Source organism: Sycon ciliatum, chromosome 10 (genome assembly GCF_964019385.1).
Source record: "Sycon ciliatum chromosome 10, ocSycCili1.1, whole genome shotgun sequence".
NCBI classification, from domain to species: domain Eukaryota; kingdom Metazoa; phylum Porifera; class Calcarea; order Leucosolenida; family Sycettidae; genus Sycon; species Sycon ciliatum.
In genome coordinates, this window is record NC_088652.1 from 4,416,794 (window position 1) to 4,438,091 (window position 21,298).

General features: G+C 48.7%; 1 protein-coding gene across 1 annotated transcript; it reads right to left on the reverse strand.

Moving 5' to 3' along the window:
• Positions 1 to 577: 577 nt before the first annotated feature.
• Positions 578 to 20,107, reverse strand: LOC135826268 (endonuclease 8-like 1). Its single transcript, XM_065338899.1, has 9 exons — positions 19,152 to 20,107; positions 17,665 to 17,743; positions 13,562 to 13,577; positions 11,794 to 11,924; positions 11,492 to 11,519; positions 10,724 to 10,977; positions 8,257 to 8,341; positions 5,268 to 5,504; positions 578 to 1,693 (listed from the first exon to the last, which is right to left on the reverse strand). Coding segments are annotated over exons 1-9 (1,461 nt in total). The 5' UTR covers positions 19,781 to 20,107; the 3' UTR covers positions 578 to 1,691.
• Between the last annotated feature and the right edge of the window lie 1,191 nt (positions 20,108 to 21,298).

Genomic DNA, 21,298 nt, shown 5'->3' on the forward strand with positions numbered 1-21,298 from the left:
AAGGAGAACTAGTATACAAGCGCCCAGGGACTTTTACTCTTGGTAATAACTAGGGCTGAGTCGGGTAGCATTTTCTTCGGGTTTCGGGTCCGGGTAGTTTTCCACGGGTAGCACGGGTACCCGATCGGGTAATGTTTCCATGGTAAGACCACACCGGCCCCTTCCCTTACACACTGGGTAGACATGCGTGTACACGTGCACTGTAGACCTCTCTCTCTCTTTCTACATGATTATCATCTGCGACTTCGGGTTTTCGGGTACGATTCAGTACCCGTTTTCCCGAGGTCCTCACGGGTAGCACGGGCACCCAACTACCCGTGCACACCACTAGTAATAACAGGTCTCGGATACTCGGTATATAGTGCTTGTGGCCTCCTGCAATAGGCACCACTGCCATGTATCACGATGCATGTACTTAAGTAATGGTGTGTGCATGCAATGAGGCATTGGCCACTCAATGTACACCCCACATCGCCGCACGACAGCACGGCACACAACTCACAACCTGGTCACGTCTACAACACAGAATTGCTGAGACCGTATCCAGCGGGGAGTGGCTAATCTTGCAACGTTATGATGTACTGTAGCCCCTAGCAGTTTTCTGGCACAATCAAAGAGAAAGAGCGGAGACTGAGAGTGCTCACATGGAGATCTATGATAGATACAGCACACTGGAAAGCTGGCCCACCGGCACAGCATACATGTAGCTGTACATGCAAAAAGGCACAGCAATCGTGCATTGCTAGCAGCACCCAGACCATGACATCATAACAGCCAGCAGTAATGTGGATGACGTCACCACTACTCACACTACACCACAGTCCACACATCAGGAATTCAGGATCGCCTCCTGTCACTGAGAGCATGCTAGCATGATGAAGCTATACACAGATGGGCGAAGCACTTGCACAGTATTACCGTGTACCACTGAAACAGCATGACATCATTATGACATCATCGCAGTCAGTAGAAAAGTGGATGATGTCATCAATATATCACACATCAGGACTGCCTCATATCGCTAATAGCATGCCAAAACAATGTACAAGAATTGGTGCAGCATGTGCGCAGTACTACTTAACACCATGACATCATTATGACATCATCAAAGTCAGTAACAAAGCGAATAGTGTCATCAATACACCACACATCAGGAGCTCCTCCTTTCCCTAAGTACATCTCAGCATGATGCAGCAGTACACAAACTGGCACAGCACTTGCACAGTATTCTCAGCACCAATATTATGGCAGACCATGATATCATCATGACGTCACCACTGCACGACACATCAAGGCTGAGGAGTGAGGACAGCAGCGAGCCAAATCACTATGGCACCTCAGACTGAGCAGTGCAAACGGTGGGCTAACTACCCCCAAATCAGGAACAAACTCGTTGCGGAGCAGAACTAGCGAAATCAATGGCCGCATCACAAAGCCTTGCATCAAGGGACCCTGTCATTGCCCCAGGGCGAGGAGAGACTAAGGACGGTGGTGCAAAGCCTTTCAACAGCACACAGTCCAACCAACAGTAGAGAGAGAGAGAGAGAGAGAGAGAGAGAGAGAGAGAGAGAGAGAGAGAGAGGGGGGGGGGGGGCAAAGCACATACAATGGGCCCGTACCTATAGCGGAATGCTGTCCAAAGCCTCGAGCAGGCTAACGGAACTGGAATAAATCACACCGACGCAAGCCATTCCTGTAGAAAGCACCACAAGAGGGAGTTAAAAAGTGCCTGTTGGCATCCATCTCTCCGCAAACATCCATCTCACGTCCATCTCTCTGTGAATAATACATCTCTCTGTAAATATCCATCTCCCTGTAAACATCCATCTCCCTGTAAACGTCCATCTCCCTGTAAACGTCCATCTCCCTGTAAACATCCATCTCCCTGTAAACATCCATCTCCCTGTAAACATCCATCTCCCTGTAAACGTCCATCTCCCTGTAAACGTCCATCTCCCTGTAAACGTCCATCTCCCTGTAAACATCCATCTCCCTGTAAACATCCATCTCCCTGTAAACGTCCATCTCCCTGTAAACGTCCATCTCCCTGTAAACATCCATCTCCCTGTAAACATCCATCTCCCTGTAAACGTCCAGCTATCTGTAAACATCCATCTCAATGTAAACGTCCACAGAGAACAAGATTTTCACAATTCGGTCCAAACATTGTATAGCAAAAGAGACCTTCATTTGTGCCTGGCCTCGTCAAATTTGTTAGGTTATGGATTCCTGTCTCTGTCAGCCTCGAGTTGTATGAGATATGAGCCGAGCCAAGCTAAAAGGTGGCTTAGGCATAATTTTTGGAAATTTCTTTTTTCATGCCAAAGTGATGTCTATATATCCAACTTCCATCATGGAAATTTTGGTGCCCATCTGAAATGTATATGTGCCATAAATAAGCATACATTGTGCACATGTCACCGAATGGCTGGTATCAATGACACTATTCCAAGACCTTCCCAAACTCCAAGAAAACATGGGACACCAAGTGGAGACAAAGCTTAGCAGGTGTGCAAGCAATACAAGAAGAATGAGCACTTGTGTTCAAATCAGAAGATCCAAGAAAGAAGAAATAACAGATATTTAATCATCATAATATTTTCATCATGACTCATGTCATTTTATCATGCAATACGAATTTTCATATCCTTCATCATGATGTTGTAACTATATTTTTCGCTGGGTTGGGGAACGTCGCATCTTACCAAGACAGTCCATCATACTCTCTCCAATCACCTATGTCAGGATGAATTAGTCATTTCATGTAGCTCGTAGTGCTGTGCCAGAGATCTAGCTCCATTGGTGTACTGCCCTCGCACCTACATATCGGTCCAGTAGACTGCACATCGCTAACAAGCAGCACTGGTTCTTTGTCCGTCCTAGTCCATGTCATTCTCCTTCCTTGCCAAGGATACTGGTAGAAGGCACCACGGGACAATATGCTAGCGGGTAGAGTCAATGCATCGCTTCGTCGTGTGGCACTATTTCCTTGAATCGAGGAAATTTTGAAATCCAGTACGCCACGTCATGAACACTAAATTGAAGGTAGCCAAAACAAATTGAAACATGGCAGGAAGAGCCAACTCACCAGGCCGCTTGTCAGAATGATAGTCGGAAGGCTCGTAGACGTCTCCCCATAGCTATTCGCCGCTCTAGTCGTGGCCACGATAAGAAACACAGCCACTATGAATGAGCGACTCTTCCTTGTCAAGTAGGTTTGGGCGCACACGGATACAGAATGTCATTCTGCTCACCTCCACATTCTCTAGAAGCTCCATTACGATCTCTGGCAGCGCTGAGGAATCCCCACAACGATGAAAGAGGGAAAACTGAAGAAGTGTTGCTCAAACATAATACGGCGCCGGCTTCTCTCTTCATCTGCTTGCAAACTAAAATTTAATTCCTTGAAAGTGAATTATTATCGCGATCGCGCTCGAGTAGAATTTTGCCAGCTGTGACGTTTTGTTGATTTTCTCGATTTGTTGGCAAAACACGAAGCCACTTTTTAGCTTGGCGCGGCTCATATAATATAATATACTGTAATGTCTTAAGCCTGTCTAACATAGAAGCGGGTCTTGAATAGAAGCCTGATTTTGTCAAGATGCACATACGCCTGGTTATAGTGTTGGCATACATAGAAATACTTCATCCGCTAAGCAAAACTTCGTTGCATTTTTACAGTTCAGTCCGAAGCATTCTGTCGCTACGAAAACGCTTTGCAAAGTGGAAAAAAAGCAGCATATGAGAGATAGATATTTACAGATGTCACACAGCTCGTTTCAAAGCAGTCCAGCTTCATTCTTCGTCTGAATTTGATGACGACTCAATCCTTGATGACATCGAGTCGGCATCCTCGCTGACTTTCGCCTCCAGCGCAGGCAGCTTGTCCTGCAGCCTTTACAAGTTGCCCAGACACGATTTGATCGTGGAGATCGCCAAGTTCTTGGCTCGAACTGGGAGCTTGACGACTTCCACGTCTACGCTGGTAGTTGCTGTCTCCGTCGCTCAGACTCTCCAGAATGCCATATAGAAAGAGCCATACGGACACAACCAAACGCTCCTCACCTTGGCAGCGGGGTACTCGTGCCAGCACGGTTCCACAGCCTGCAGAAGCTCCTTTCTGGTTTCCTTCGCCACGAGTGACACGTCTCCGTCTTCAGCCTGTAGAAGAACGCCAAGTCGTCGACGTTGAGATCGGGATTTTGCGCCGGCTGAACAACAATGTGAATGTCGAACCTTTTGCTTTCCCCTGCGCTGCAAACACACGTGCATTGATTTGTTTTGGCTGTGTGCTGACGTGTACCATCGTGCTGGTACAGCAGTAGCAAGCCGGTTTCTGCATGAATTCTGGGCTGTGCTTCGAGCCACGCAGTCTTTTAAACTGTTTCTCATTTTCACACTTCGGTGTCATGTGCCTGGGTTGTGTTCCGGTGACATCCTGTCAAGAAACGGTTATGCTTCGCCGACTTTTTCAGGGACTTTACGCTTTTCGGAGGTTCAAAAGCCTGTCAGAACAATGGACGGACGACACTGCGGCTACCCTATGTAGGGGATAGATCACTGACATGTTTGTCTAATGCCGACAGAAAGACCATGACAAGAACACAAGAAAAAGGCAACGAAGTTTTGCTTAGCGGAGGAAATGCCTGGTTTGAATAGCAGGCTACCTCTTATATCGGTTTCTACAGGAATAGGCCCGGTTGTAATACTGTAAACCGCACAATGTTTGCGTCACTAAAGTGTTGCGATCTCTCAGAACCAGCGAGTTTACGATGGGAAATGTTCGCGGAGCACTATGGCCACACATATACACCCACTGTTGAAGTTTGATTTCATGATGGTTGATACTTGCGTTCTACTCTTCTCGCAAAATTAGCAAACATTAATATGTCGCATTAATATGTCGCATTAATATGTTTTAGGACTGTTTGACTGACGAAGAGCTGCGCTTCGGTCCTCTGAGCTGTGCTGATGAGCTCTAACAGAGCGAAACAGTTGCTGTCCACAGACTTGAGGACTGTTTTGATATAATTTTTCTTTCTTTCCTATTCTGCTGTTGCATACGTAGCAGCACCTCATTGAACCCGCTCGTTCCTCATTCTTCATTCCATTTGGCCTAAGCGAAGACTAGCCTAGCTTGCTTGGCGATGTCAATGCAAACGGGCTGATAATAATAATAATTATTATGTCGCAAACATTAGGCAGCTTACAGTACGCGACCTTACGGGTGACACAACAAGACATGATAGTTATGTTCGAAGGCTTACATGTTTTACTTTGGCGGCGTGCACGAGGTCGAGTGGGGCGAGCGGTGGCAGGAGCGCTTGCCTTCGTAGTCAAGGCTGCGACCCTCGTGGACTTCATCGCCACGGCAGCACGTCTGCTGGTGCTGCGACGCGTGGATGACATAGTTTTGCTTACGGCCGGCGGTGATGGCGGCGAGGAGGCACTAGCTACACCGCGTTTGCGCGTGCTGGCTGCTTTCGATCGTGATGAATCGGGCGCTGGATGGAGGAGGAACACAACACACACGCACGCACGCACGCACGCACGCGCACACACACACACACACACACAACGCTATCATACCCGAAGATCAGAGTGACCAATGGCATTCAAGCAGCCCCAGGTTAAATAGACGAAGGCAAATCAAATTTCAGTTAGCCACGGTCATGTAGCGGAATGAACATATACAACAGTGCACCTGATGATGAGCAGTAATGTAGAAGTCCCAGCAGCAGCAGCAGTAGCAGTACCAGCAGCAGTAGCAGCAGCAGTAGCAGTAGCAGTACCAGCAGCAGCAGTACCAGCAGCAGCATCAGCAGCAGTAGCAGCAGTAGCAGCAGCAGCAACAGCAGCACCAGCAGTAGCAGTAGCAGCAGCACCACCAGTAGCAGCAGCCGCAGCAGCAGCAGCAGCAGCAGCAGCAGTAGCAGCAGCAGCAGCAGTAGCAGCAGCAGTACCAGCAGCAGCAGCAGCAGCAGTGGTACCACCAGCAGCAGCAGCAGCAGCAGCAGTACCAGCAGCAGCAGCAGCAGCAGTACCAGCAGCAGCAGCAGTAGCAGTAGCAGTAGCAGCAGCAGCAGTACCAGCAGCAGCAGCAGCAGCAGTAGCAGTAGCAGTAGCAGCAGCAGCAGTACCAGCAGCAGCAGCAGCAGTAGCAGTAGCAGTACCAGCAGCAGCAGCCGCAGCAGCAGCAGTAGCAGCAGTAGCAGTAGCAGTACCAGCAGCAGCAGTACCAGCAGCAGCATGTCCACCGTTGAGCGGAGTCTCATCGGCTTGCCTGTTAAGTCCGGTGGTCTCTCAATTCCTGCCATTGGGCCTCATGCAGTGCATCAGTGGACCTCCAGTATGGCCTCGGCACGGCCGGTGATTGATTTGCTTCGTGGCCCTGATGCTGACATTGCTCCGGCTGATTTGCAGGCTGAGGTAATGGCGTTGCGAAATGCCGAACGTCGGAGAATGGCCACTGCGGCTAAGGAGGCTCAGGTTGCTTTGCGTCCTGAGCTCAGCCCATGTCAGCGAGTGGTGTTGGAGATTGCTGCTGATGCTGGCGTTTCTAGTTGGCTAACGGCTGAGCCTCTGGCTGTGAACGGCTTTGCGCTAACTAAAGCATGTTTCCGGGATGGTCTCGCCCTGCGCTATGGCTGGGGTATTGATGGCCTCCCACCACCTTGTGTGTGTGGTAGAGACATGTCTGTCGACCATGCATTGACATGCCCTACAGGGGGCTACCCAAGTCTGCGACACAATGAGCTTCGTGATGTGCTGGTGGAGGTGATGACTTCTGCCATCCCGGATGTTCAAACAGAGCCACCGCTTTTGCCGTTGGATGGTGAACAACTTCACGGCGCTACCGCTAATCGTGCTTCAGAGGCTCGATTGGATATCCGTGCAAGGGGCTTTTGGTCGCCACAGCAAGATGCATTCTTTGATGTGAGGGTTACTCACCCCTCGGCGTCTTTGCTTTCGCGACAGGAAGTCCTTGCACAGATTTCCCGGAATGAACATCAGAAGAAGCGGGCCTATCTTCAGCGTGTTGTCGATGTCGAGAGGGGGTCATTCACTCCGCTCGTATTTTCGACAAACGGCGTATGTGGAGCGGAGTGCTCTCGTGCATTGAAGAACATTGTTCAGCTGGTGGTTAACAAGCATAGTGACCTCCAGTACGCTGTTGTGATGGCACAGCTACGCTGCAAAATTGCATTTGTTTTGCTGAGGTGGTCAATCATGTGCCTCCGTGGTTGCAGAGCGTCTTACTTGCGGAAGAGAATAGGCCCATCTTTTCTCGACCGATGTCGCCTTCTGTCCATGTAACCGCCTTCGGTATTCATATGTTGGCCTATTTAACATTGGCATGCTCTGCGGATTTGTAGGCATGCTAGGCAATTTAAATATTATCCTGCAAAGTATTTTGTAGGTGCGTGACTACTACGTCATGTACTACAATTGGTACATGACTTAATAATAGCCGTCTGGCATGGTACAATAACCTTTTCTTTTTTTTCTTCTTTTTTTTTAAATGACTATCTTCTTCCTCGAATGGTTTACAATCTGTATCACAATTATTTGTGGGTTCAGCAATAAAGGATGTGACTACCAGCAGCAGCATCAGCAGCAGTAGCAGTAGCAGCAGCAGTACCAGCAGCAGCAGCAGCACCAGCAGTAGCAGTAGCAGCAGCACCACCAGTAGCAGCAGCAGCAGCAGCAGCAGCAGCAGCAGTAGCAGCAGTAGCAGTAGCAGTACCAGCAGAAGTGGTACCACCAGCAGCAGCAGCATCAGCAGCAGTAGCAGTAGCAGCAGTACCAGCAGCAGTACCAGCAACAGCAGCACCAGCAGTAGCAGTAGCAGCAGCACCACCAGTAGCAGCAGCAGCAGCAGCCGCAGCAGCAGCAGTAGCAGCAGTAGCAGTAGCAGTACCAGCAGCAGCAGTACCAGCAGCAGCAGTACCAGCAGCAGCATCAGCAGCAGTAGCAGTAGCAGCAGTAGTATCAGCAGCAGCAGTGGTACCACCAGAAGCAACAACTATAAACACAGGTCTTCGTGAAAGAGACAATTTGACATAGTTAACAAAACAAAAAGCGACAGCTAAAAGCAGCAGCAGCAGCAACGCCACCACCGGAAACAGCAGCAACAGTGGCGGCGGTAGCAGCAGCAACAACAAAAGCAGCAGGGTCAGCAGGCACGATTGTAACAAAGTAAAGGGTTTCCTGGAAAGGGTTCACTGAGTCAACGGAGTGATATCAACAAATCACCTTTGCCAGATTTATTTGTAGCCGCTGTTCTCTTTGTCTTCTCCGCTTTGTCCAGACTCTTGTCAGTGTGCTTACTACGAATTCTCTACAGTGGCATGATCGAGACATAACAAATAACAAACGGAATTGATAACAACTCGGATGTTGAGCCAATAGTGATATGTAAAGAGAAAAAGGACCGTTAACTTACTAGTTTTGACTAACTAGGTGTCTGGTGGTCGAATGTCTCAATATCCTTGTCACTTTAGTGCCTTATTGTCGCACTAAGTTATCTGACTGTATGTTATCTCTTTACGTTGGTGGACTGTTAGTCATAACTAGTAACTTGTAGGTGCTTTTCTCTTTACAAACAGAATTGGACAGGACATTGAACAGGACATTAGGAAATGAAAAAAAGTTGCTTCGTATGTTGGCACCGGCACAGGTTCTGTGTGCACTTCTGGCCATGCAATAGCTATCTCGACAGTGATTGTGGATCGTTAAAACAGCATTGGTACACGCGCATGCACACACACACGTACACACGCACACACACACACACACACACACACACACACACACACGCACGCATGCATGCATACACACACACACACACACACACACACACACGCGCGCGCGCGCGCGCGGACCGCTACACAAAGTAATAAACATTAAAAGGTGGGTAACAAACTCAGGGGCAGTCAGGTGTTACCGATTGTTTTTTTGCGAAACGAAAAGGTTCAGTATTCTCACCGTAGTCCAACGAAATATTGATTTCCATCTTCAGCACCCAGAAGTAACTGGGCATTCTCCATGTACATCCAATAATAATAATATTATTGTTTTCAAGACAAAACTCCTACAGGCCACCCACCTCCAAACGAAAACATTTCGTTTTGAAAATACTATTGGTAGCCTTGGACGGCCTACAGTCTCCATTCCGAATGTGGTTCTTCACAGCTACATAGAGCGTTCTGAATCGGAAGTGCGATCGAGTGGCGTGAATGAACTGCAGCAGTACTACTGTCACAGTCGTGGTATAGATCCAGTAATTCTGTGCATCATTCGAACCTGTTTTCAAGACTGCCTTTTGAACGCTTGACTTTCTTACCTCGTTTGATTATTTATTTTCGTCTTGTCATGTTAGTGGGTGTGCACACGTGACTCCCCTATTTGCAGCGTTGTCATGTCCTTGCCGCTTTTTCTGTCTCACTCTATCAATGCCTAGTTCTTCACTTCTGTTGCATCGCCTTCTCTGCTTCTCCATCTCTCTCTCCGCTCAGCGGCGCGAGCCGAAGCCTCACTTATTTACGTGCGCTATGAATGTTTTGAATCTTCTAAATTTGTTCGTAGATGTAGCTGCCGGTCCGTACGGTCATACTACAGCGCTGTGTTGTACATGTGCACATGTAAGACTGTTATGATTGTGTTTTGTGCTGAGACCCCTTTTGCAGCCTGTACTAGCTGTGGCAACACAAGCGCACTGGGCTTTTGGAGTTCTGGCTGGGCTTTTGGAGTTCTGGCTGGGCTTCCTTTTCGACCGGGAAGGTTCTTTTTGGGGGGGGTTTTGGTTTGATAACGAGAGAGCTTGGAAGCTCAGGGCCCTGCGTTATGCTTTGTTGCCTAGCTCATCGCGCATGTTGTTAGAACTGATGGAAATGCTTTTTCCTTTGATTAGCTACATCATTGTATTGTAAAAACGCTTCAATGAGATACTGAAGTAACGTCTTCTGCATAGCTATGAGACCGGGGCTGACTCTGCCGATCACGGGTGTTCCGGAGTCGACGAGATGTCTGTTCTGACGTTTCCTGGGACCGGCGCTGACTCTGCCGATCACGGGCGTTTATCTTCTTCTTATTATTATACTGAGGGCAACTAACATCCATTCTGATTGCATTTACTCGTCTCCCTACTTCGTATTTCTTTCCAGAAAATCTCCCCATACAGCAGGGAGTCGTTTACATAATATGACTCCCTGCTATACATCTACATGACTGTATAAACGTTATAATTATTATGCTATCCGCCTACATGCGATTCACGGGCTGGTCGACAGGCGGCCCAGCCAGCCTTCTAGTGGGATCTCGGCCTCGCACACAAATCCACACAAAATGTTACTGCACTGAATGCATTCCCCCGATACACTTCGCAAATATACTCATTCTCTTGATGGTACCGTACTCTTGATGGTACGGGACAGGTACGGGATAGCGCCAGGCATGTCGATGGCACAAACAAACATATATATTGTGGCCAGCTGTCTTTGCTGGTACGGTACAGTACGGGACAGATACGGGATAGCGCCAGGCGTGACACAAACAAACAAACAAACACCAAATTAAAGCTGTGTGGACCCTGGCTAGCGCCAGACGTTACTGAAGTAACGTCTTCTGCATAGCTACGGGAATAAAAAGTAATGGCACGTAGAGTGGTGGGTTTTTGAACTGGTGACTTCGGATAGTTATCCGGACAACAACAACTACCTACCGCAGATCTTGCCGTAGCTGGTGTTGCTTTCTGTCCCGACGCACTGTCGGCAGGCTCCGTCACTTTTGCTCGTGCTCGAGGCCTTGGTGGTGCAGAAGCTTTCTCTGTCTTGCCAGCGACCGACTTCTTCGCTTTTGCTGTTGCCGGCCGCACGCTCGACTTCTTGGACTCACCACCACCATCGGCATCTGGATCCAGTTTGACGTCTCTTGCGGGTGGCTTGGTCAATCTTGCCTTGCCGACAGTTTTCAAAGCTGCAGACGCAAAAACAGAAGAGGAGTTGATGACACTAGATGAGCTGGTGGAGATGCACGGATGATACCAATGCAATCCTTAATTACTTTACAGTGCTGTCGAGCGCCAAAGAACCAGGGGGGGGGGGGGGGGGGTGTTAGAGGGGGCGCCTTGTAGCCTAGATTGTCCTCATTTTCATGTAGTACAGTCTATGCACAGTTGAGTCACCGTGTATACATTGGTAGGCTGTGCTTGGTGAAATTCCAGCCTGGCCGTTCTCCGGCGCCCGACAGTACTCATACCCTACTCCTTTCATCAATAGATCTCCTGACGAAAATGATTCAATGTGCTTTAGGACAAGATTCTGAGCTGACTGAGAGATGAAATTGGCAATCACTTGTTACAGTACTGTCTTAGGTCACTCGGTGTACAGAAACGATGGGCCGGTGTACAAGCAAGGATTCTCAAGTCGGGTGAAAAAAAAAACAGATCATGACGGATAGGTCAACTAGCCAAGCCAAGAACTGGACTCACTTTTCGGTGCCAGCTTGCCGAGTGGACCCTGTGAGCACAGACATGCACGTACGCAAGCACACACACACACACACACACACACACACACACACATACACACACACACGCACCCACACAAACACACACATACACACACACACACATGCGCACATACACAATGAAAAAACATTTGAAACCCAAATCCCCCCCCCCCCCCCCCTCACACACACACACACACACACACACACACACACACACACAGACACAGACACAGACACAGACATCGCAACCACACAACAGTACAGTATGCATACATCACTCACCTGGTACCAGACGGTGCGTCCGTTGTGATCGCGGCAATTAGACGAGCCAGCCCTGGTGTAGCATTGTAGCCAGCCAAGAAACTCAGAGTATTTCTCCTCTGTACCATCCGGGTCGTAACCTGCCCCATTCCCTGTGCACAAGAGCAGATCATCGCAAGCATTGTTTTGAGTCCTGGTGGTCAAAATTTATCTTGGATATTGAGCCAATAATAAAACATGTAAAAAGAATACCAAGTAGGGGTGTCAACGAGTAGCAGGGTACCCGTGCTACCCGTAATTTGATCGGGTAGTAGGGTAGCAATTTGCTCCTGAGAACCCAATCGTGTAGTTGGAGTATGGTGTTTTTGCAACGGTGCATGTAAACAGCACGGCTACGTGCTTACTGTACACTTTCTATGTAGCACAAGTGCACACTCACACTACAAACTGTGTCAAAACAATACCCGATAGGGTACCGGTGCTACCCGGATAAAAATAGCCGAACCTGTTACCCAACCAAAAGCCCTACCCGTTGCAGCCTAATACCAAGTAGAAGAAAACACATGGGACGAAAACATTTGGGACGAAAACATTTGGGACGAAAACATTTGGGACGAAAGCAATTGGGAAGAAAGCAATTGGTACGAAAGCAATTGGGACAGTCACATGGGATCACATGGGACAGTGTTGGCGACAGTCAATTTTTCTTCAGACTTTTTCCCTTTCCCATTCTCTCAACTAGTGAACATATTACTATTTTTCACCCAATAGTACACGTGGCTCATGCAGCATAGGGATCCATGAATACAAAAACCAGAAATACCAGCAAGCAAAGAGAAAAATGAGGGCACGGGCAACGAAAACAAAGCGAAGAGAAGCGCAGAGTACATGGTGGCAGAAATTCTACTTTTAAAAAGAAATCACATGCAAGAAATCGCTACACACGCATCCACAAAAGGTGATGGTGGCTCAGAGGCAGAAATTACATACCGCAATTCCGCGCATATAACCCCCGGGCCTATATCCGGATATAAGCCCACCTCCGTTCATAAGCCCATGGACTAATAAACAGACACAAATGCAGTGAGTCTGGTCGATTCAAAGGGCTCCGGCTGGAGCGTTATTAGCTTTTCAGCCATTCGGCTGCGTTCTTATACTGTAAAACCAGGAATTTTAGGTGGTGCAATACTTTCGGTATTTCGCAAAATTCAACGGTTCGGTAGCGCGAAAATTTCGGTAAACCAGTTTCCAGATCCAGAAATGCATTTCGCAGTTCGCACACCGTGTGGCATGAATTTTAGGCCGCGTTTCATTCTTAGGTAAAAGTTACCTGTACCGAAGGTACGGAAAATAAATCTCCAACGAAATGTTCTGGTTTTACAGTAGCACATTCTAAGACTCAAGTCATGCTGGATTATAAGTACCGTAAAGTACCGCCAGAGTGCCCCACCATCTCGTCCTTTCGTGGCCGCCTTGTGAAGGTGGACTCCTGTCCGTAGGTCATACGACACGGACCTTGTACAAACATTGCACGTTGTGCAGTCAACCCGTACCCAGTTTACCTTCGAGCTCCACATAAAAGCACACCACGTGTGACCTAAGTACACGAAGGTTCTCACACCGTACAAACTTAGTAGCATTCTGCCATACGAATTTCTGCCCTTGGCTGTAAAATCAAGGTGGGGCGCTCTCGCGAGACGGGGCGCTCTGGCGATACTTTACGGTACACCTGGAAATGTACACGACACAGGCATGCCAATATTATACACTATACAGTGAAGTCGCTTACTCAAGTTCAACACCTCCTGGGCAGATCATGACAGAGCTGTAGTACATCTGCTTACTTCCCTGCACAAATTCACACAATACACACAGAACTCAATACTGTGATCCAAGACGATCATAATCCAGCATCGGAAGTGGGGTCAATGATGGCGCTCTGTCAGAGGCAATCCCCAGACTAGGACAAAGGTGGGGGAATAGGAGAGAGAGAGAGAGAGAGAGAGAGAGAGAGAGGAGAGAGAGAGAGAGAGAGAGAGAGAGAGAGAGAGAGAGAGAGAGAGAGGGAGGGAGGGAGGAGGGAGGGAGGGAGGGAGGGAGGGAGGGAGGGAGGAGGGAGGGAGGGAGGGAGGAGGGGAGGGAGGGAGGGAAGGGAGGGAGGGAGGGAGGGAGGGAGAGGAGAGAGAGAGAGAGAGAGAGAGAGAGAGAGAGAGAGAGAGAGAGAGAGAGAGAGAGAGAGAGAGAGAGAGAGAGAGAGAGAGAGAGAGAGAGAGAGAGAGAGAGACAGACAGACAGACAGACAGACAGAGAGAGACGGAGAGAGAGAGAGAGAGAGAGAGAGAGAGAGAGAGAGAGAGAGAGAGAGAGAGAGAGAGAGAGAGAGAGAGAGAGGAGACGGAGAGAGAGAGAGAGAGAGAGAGAGAGAGAGAGAGAGAGCAGGAAAGGGAGAGTGAGAGAGAGCACACACACAGCCCCCCCCCCCCCCCACAAACAAACACAGTAAACACCCAGCATAACAATACAATGTGCACGTACATGTAATACAGTGATAATTATTCCCGTAGCTATGCAGAAGACGTTACTTCAGTAACGTCTAGCGCTAGCCAGGGACCACACAGCTTTAACCCTTTGAGAGCCGATTGAAAATTTCAAAATTCTGCATATTTTCATGTTCTTTTTTAATCTGGTGTTTGTGGCGGACGGACGGACCTCCGTCTGGCGCTATCCCGTATCTGTCCCGTACCGTACCGTACCATCAAAGACAGCTGGCCACAAACAGCTGGCCACAATATTCAAAAAAAAAAAAAAAAAAATTCACGGTTCGCGTGAGACTCGGCTGGAAGCCGGGTTTTCCGCATCCGTAGGAACGCCACCACCCTTCAAGGATCAAGGCGCAGATGCAGCTCCTAAAGCGGTGGGAGGTGAGTAGATCAGCTCACCAGCAAGTGGTCAAAGACCGAAAATCCCATTCACTGCATCCATGTTTTCCTCGTGCCAGGCCACGAGTTCCCAATAGACCAATCCCGAAAAGATTGTCTGGGTTCGTGAAAGGGGGCACGCGTGCAAGCCAGCACGTGTGAAGTGCATCGTTTTGTATTCAGTTTGTGTGTGACAGCTCATGGCGGAGGAGAGAGAGACTTTTGCTCGCCGAGCTGAAGCTAAAGGATTTGATGGAGTCCTGCCAGCAGCTAGTCAAAGGACCTTCGGTACCTTAGGCAGACCCTGACGGAGTTTGGAGGCCAGATAGCTCTCGGTGAGGAGAGAAACATTCGCGTGGCGATCGACTCTCCGTAAAAAATGCAAGCTACATAGCGCCGACATACTGCAACAGCTACGATTTCAGCTAACTAACACGTTACTTCTCGATCTGCTGCTTCACAAAGTTCAACTTTTTTCAAGTCCTGACTGTTGTAGTCTGAAGCTGGAGTCTCATCGCCCACCTACAGGTAGCGTTTGGAGCTGATGGATTTCCCGACTTGGACTCCTTCCGCAAACTCTCGCAACATAATCATTACTACAGTGTATGCTGTGTTTCCGCACGCTCGTGTCGACATGTCACCTATACTGTACATGTACCAGGTCGCGGAGGAGCTAGCCTGACGACCTCCGCTGACTCCAGGTTTCCGAAATACTGCCGTCGTCTTCGTTGATGTCGCTGGTGACATTCTCCCCTTGCAGGACGTGCGCATAGTTGTCGTCCCGGGGGTAAAGACTATGTTGTCTTTCGAACTAGTTCTTCATCACGCTCGCGCGAATGATGTTTCTCATCATGAACTCGTTCCGACGGTGTGACACGGCGATGGTCTTTGGCGGGGCACTGGCTTGGCGAAAACGATATCTTCTTGTGCAATATAACATTGATCGGCTGCAGATGAGTACAGTCACGTCGTGGTTGGTCCTAAGGGAGGGCAGCTGCCAGGAAAGAGGCAGGATTCATCGAAGACGAAGCGCTCGCAACAAACAATAGCACTCGAAATATCTCGTAAGATTTAGGGCCTATCGCTTTGAGCCACAGCGCTCACAGCCTTGCCTACTTCATCAAAGTGAGCTCTACATGTTCGTTGACCTCTTCACACTACACAGAAGAGCGAAACAAGGATTATGTCTTAGCATTTCAACTCCAACAGCAGACCATTACCAGTGCGAGAGAAAAAACTACAAAGGGCTTCGCTTTCTGTCGCATCGTCTCTCTTGCATGCAACTAACGAGAAAATCGTGTACTTACCCTCGCATTCACACGCGAACTATCAAACACGTCCTGTGCCGCATGCTGATCAGGTAGTGCCATGTATGTGTTGTACAGTGTACTCTCAGTTGACATGCCCCCTTTCGAACCCAGACAATCTTTTCGGGATTGGTCTATTAACTGTGGGTCGCAGCACGGCTAGAAAAAATCCTTCCGCTTCCAAGCAGGACTTGAACCTGGCACCCTCTGTTTCTCAATCATGGTCTTAGACCATCCCACTATGCCTGCCTGCTAATATTCAAATAGGGCTTTCAAATGCAAGATCATAACGTGAAGCAACTTGGAAGAATGAGTATGGATGCGAAGTGTATCGGGTAATGCATGTAGGGCGATTGTGCGGGTTCGAATCCCAGGTTATGCCTTGAAAAAAATAGGAGAATTGAAAAATTTATAAAATCCCTATGGTTTTTTGCCTTTGTCATCAAGGTGGTAGACGGTGTCGTATTACCCTCGACCGTACCTGTCCCGTACCGTACCGTGCCATCAAAGACGGCTGGCCACAATATTCAAATAGGGCTTTCAAATGCAAGATCATAACGTGAAGCAACTTGGAAGAATTAGTATGTATGCCAAGTGTATCGGGGGCTGCATGCAGGGCGATAATGCGGGTTCGAATCCCAGGTTACGTCTTGAAAAATAAAGGAGAAATGAAAAAAATTATAACATCCCTATGCTTTTTTTTGCCTATAGTGCGTTTCAAAAGTCCAGACCTCTGGTTTCAAAAAACCGTTAGGCCAGCATCTATACCACATAAAATCTGTGATCACTTTGTGCATAAAATTTTCGAAATTGGGCGTCTGTTATCCAATCGCTTAGAAATTTACATGAGAAAAATTGCGTGAGCCACCTGAGCAATATTCCGAAGAAACTTCTCAAAAAGCTCGAATCAAATTTGAATTATTCGAAAAAGTCTAGAGGTCTATACTTTTGAAACGCACTATAGGTCATCAAGGCAAAAGAGCATGGCGTAGGGCCCTGAGCTTCCAAGCTCTCTCGTAATGCTTTGCTCCATGCTCACTGTTTTTGTCAACTCGTCAATCACACCAGCCAACACGGTTCAATCCAGCAAAGGGATCGTCAATACATGCAATAAGAATAAATACAAGGAAAGGGTTCTGCATAATAAATAATCAGGACAATATGGATCTGGCCGCCATTCTCGGGCTCTCTCTCTCGATCTCCTCGACCTTGCGCAAGCATGCGCAAATATGTACAATGTAGCCAAAACAAGTATCACATGAGACCTACGTCACTGGTCCAACACCTGGCACTACTCCGCAGTCCGGGCATGTCGAGTATGGGGAAAATGCGTACAGCAAGAACAGAGTACATGTCCTATGCTTCTAGTTTACTGACGGCTTATCAATGACTGAGACCAAACACACATTACATCATGAATCATACACATTATTCAGGGGCGTCGGAAGGTATTTTCGTGTGGTACAGTCAGCCATCTGAAGTACAATTGACTCGTGGGGGAGAGGTGGCTGAGCCGAAAATTTTGGAATTTTAGATCCCAGATCAGTGTATTTTGTTGCTTTACGGGGTGTGTGGGGCAAAACGTGGTATGGTCAATACCGTAGTGACCGTACCATGTGCGACGCCCCTGTTATTAAGACACAGTTGAGTGGGACTACCACACTCACCTTAACTTCTGTAAATCCTTGGTCTTTGGGAAGGCCGGTCAGCACATCACGCGCACAAGCAAACGGTGGTATTGACGCTCTGTAAAGAGAACGCAGACAGACAAATAGATAGGGAAGAAGGAAAACAGTCATACAGATAGGCATTCAGCTGCTCAACTCTCACCGTCAACTCAACGTTGCACTGGAAAAACAAATTGACAGAGCAGCCGGACACGCTACGGTATTGTCCGCACCACTTTGTGTCCCGGGCACCACGTGAACTAATAGAACTTTTTTGGCTCTAAATTTCGACAACTGGAGGCTGCGCAGGAGTACTTCAGGTGGTCGATTGTAGCGCACTAAAATACATTCCGACGCCAATGTGCTGGAAGGGTATCATGTTCACACACAGTGCGCAGGGCATATACAACGCACACTGTCATTGAACAATGGTGGCGATGCTGTAGTCTATCAACGCATGCACTGTACAGTGGTGCCTTTTTGGAGTTTGAACCGGGGAGCTGTTTATCGCACTAGTAGAAGAAAGGGACATGTGTGTGAGGGTGGTAGAACCATTCCATGTCACCTTAGCCAGAAAGTTGATTACTGCCAAGAAGGTTTCACGTGTGCATACACGCTGACACGGTGTCATAGCGCAAGGGGAGACGACGACACAGGTCACTCTAAAGCTAAATCATGTGGGCGTCAACCCCGGGCTGGCCATTTCAGTCGCCCCATGGGCATGGCTGGTTATACATGCTTGCATATTGCACCACTTGTCTGGGCCGTGCTTGGAGTCTGCAGGTCAAGGCTGTGAGCGCGAGGCGCCTACTCCACGGATCACGTAGAACATCCGAGGTTGAACGCACATCGTTTCAGGTACAGCATCCTTGTGCCGTCTCCATGTGTGCTACGAATCCATGATGCTGACTCATGCTGACAGTTAAATACACTCTTACAGGAAGACAGAGCACAGCATGCAAGCAGACAACACAAAAACATATCGATGTAAGTGACCACAGCAGACGTACAGACAGACACTCGTTTCATACTAAAGCTGTGTTCACAACTGGCGCGTGTACGTGGTACGCTTGCGGTTCATGCGTGCCCAAACGCGTGCTCAGGCTTTCACAAAAAAACAGCAATCCAAGTCGTATTTAGCGTGTGCGACACCTTCGAGTACTAATTTTTTGACCCCGTCAGTCAAAGTGACTGGCATGTACGCTGGTACGCACCTGATACGCGCTGAAAATTCCAAAATTCCAACATGTTGGAATTTCCATTTCGGTGCGTTTCCGTACGCATGGCGCCCCGAAAGCCAGCAAAATACGCACAAACGCGTGGTTTCACGCGTACACGCGCCAGTTGTGAACACAGCTTTAGGGCACACAGACACGCACACATGTGCCCCCCCCCCCCCACACACACACACAAACTCACACACTCACATACTCGTACACACCCACATCCTTGCCACAAACACAACATTCCACACAGACTGCACCCACCTGAAGAGAATTTCACACCGTAGATAGTTTCCGATTCCGTTGAAGTACTGCTGGTTCAAGAGCGCCTCACAGATCGGCTTATTGAATGCAGCATTGGCCAGGTTCCGTAAGACATTCTCCCGAAAAGGCACATACTCCCATACTGGATCGGGACTGCGATCGGGTGACCAAATACGGTCATCAGGCATCACGTGCCATGTGCCAAACCGCCTGACGTCGACAAAGCTGAGGATATGAGGCGGGTGCTCGTTGGTCGTGAACATCAAGTGTGCGTGCTTGTGCACGTCCGCTCGCGTCGTGAACTGAAAGCGGCCCGACATGCCGAAATGGAACAGGAGCCGCATGGCATCGTGCTCACTGTCAGCCTCGCTGGCATCTCCCCTCTCCAGTTTCACAGCAGGCTTATCCGGGTGACCGCCGTGAGCTGAGACTCCCTGACCCAGCTTACACAGGCTCAATGCTAGCTCCTTGCCGCGACTCTCCGCAGAGATCGTGTAGGCTTGCGCCGCGAACAACACCTCCGGGTTCTTGCTCACTGGCGATTTGCGAACTGCGCCTGTGAAGACGCGCCCCTTGCACACATCGTTGACAATACCTGCTGCTAGACGTATCTCTGGAAGCTCCGGCATTGCCACCGGAGTCGTGAAAATGGCCCCTCTTCAAGGCTGCAGTAGCTGCACTGACATAAGCTTAGAATGAACGAAAGACTGTGCTGCGCTCGACTAGGCAAATGTTTAGCGCCAAAGAAATGATCACTCCCAGTCCGAGCAGTCTTGTTTGTTGCAGTGTTCTGGCAGATGAACTCGCTTTCCTTTCAGCTCGCCATCAAGCGGACTTTCCAGCAGAACAGCACTAGTCCATGGCAGTTGCTTCAAGCCTAGGACAACGGATCATTCGTGATAGGAAGAGCGAATATTATGGGATTGCAAGCCGCGCCAGTGTGTCGGAACTACTTCACAAAATACAATGATTTTCAAATCATCCCACAAGACGTGAAAAAATTTGAACGTGGAAAATGCACGTGTGCTCACCGGCAACAGAAGTCAACTGGGGAAATCCCTTGCGAAACCCAACGGGTACCCGGGACCGCGCGTACCGGGCGCGGGTACCAGGTGCAGGCAGAGGCACATGCTCGGCCGATCGGGCTGCAGGCTGCAGCAGCCAGATCGATCTACACTCACCAGTACAAAAAAAAGGAACACTCCACCAGCAGGTTCGTTACGTAAATTTCGTTTTTGGTCGAGGTTTTTCACCCCGAACGTTCAGAAAAAAATTTAGTTTGGTCCAAACTTTAGTTATTTCGTGCACCCTAACAAATTAATAATTATAGCGAAAGTTAGGCTGCGTTTACACAGAGACGAAACGAAACGGAACGAAAACGCGCTGGACTCGAATCGTTTTCAAACCGTTAACACGATAACGGCAAATCGTTTTGAATCGCGGTTACACGAAAACGGAAAACGGGCGATCGGGCTGGAGTTAGCACGTGCTGGCTTGGCACAAGGGAGGGGAGTAACACGTTAGTTGGAGTTGGCATGTGCTGGCGGGCGCAAGGGTTGGGTATTTCCCGCGAATATAGTTCCCCGGCGAATGGTATCCATGACCGCGCTCCGTTTACACGAGAACGAAAATGTTTTGAAAACGTTTCAAAACACTTCGAAGTGCGTTTCCATTTCGTTCCGTTTAGATATCGTTTTCGGGCGTTGTCGTGTAAACGATAGTAGTAAACGCCAACTATTTCGTTCCGTTTCGGTCCTACTTCGTTGCCATGTAAACGTAGCCTTAATTCCAAACGAAACTTTGTACATGTACTTATACAGAAGCATACAGGTCCCCAAGTGAACTATGTCGACTGCAAGCTGGCAGTGGAAACGATCACCCGTAAGGCGCACACAACCACGAAACGTATCGATTCTACTATCGAACAACCTGAACAAGGCTGCGACCAATATTTAGTCATCTGTGAAAACTGAAAACAGCTTCCAAAACTTACGCAGCTTATAGATCGTCAACCACTGAGTACAGGGCGCGCATGCGCATACACACACACACACACACACGCGCGCGCATACACACACACACACACACACACACACACACACACAATGTGCACACGTCATGCATTTAAGGCCACACTGCAATTGAAA

What these genes read in the sequence shown, in the direction of transcription:
- LOC135826268 (XM_065338899.1), bottom strand. Translation starts at nt 19,780, where the DNA reads ATGCCGGAGCTTCCAGAGATACGTCTAGCAGCAGGTATTGTCAACGAT. An exon ending in CGGTGTGAAATTCTCTTCAG is followed by an intron (nt 17,744 to 19,151) that starts GTGGGTGCAGTC and finishes TTCTCTTTACAG; the next exon opens with AGCGTCAATACCACCGTTTG. An exon ending in CAGCTACGGCAAGATCTGCG is followed by an intron (nt 8,342 to 10,723) that starts GTAGGTAGTTGT and finishes ATGCCACTGTAG; the next exon opens with AGAATTCGTAGTAAGCACAC.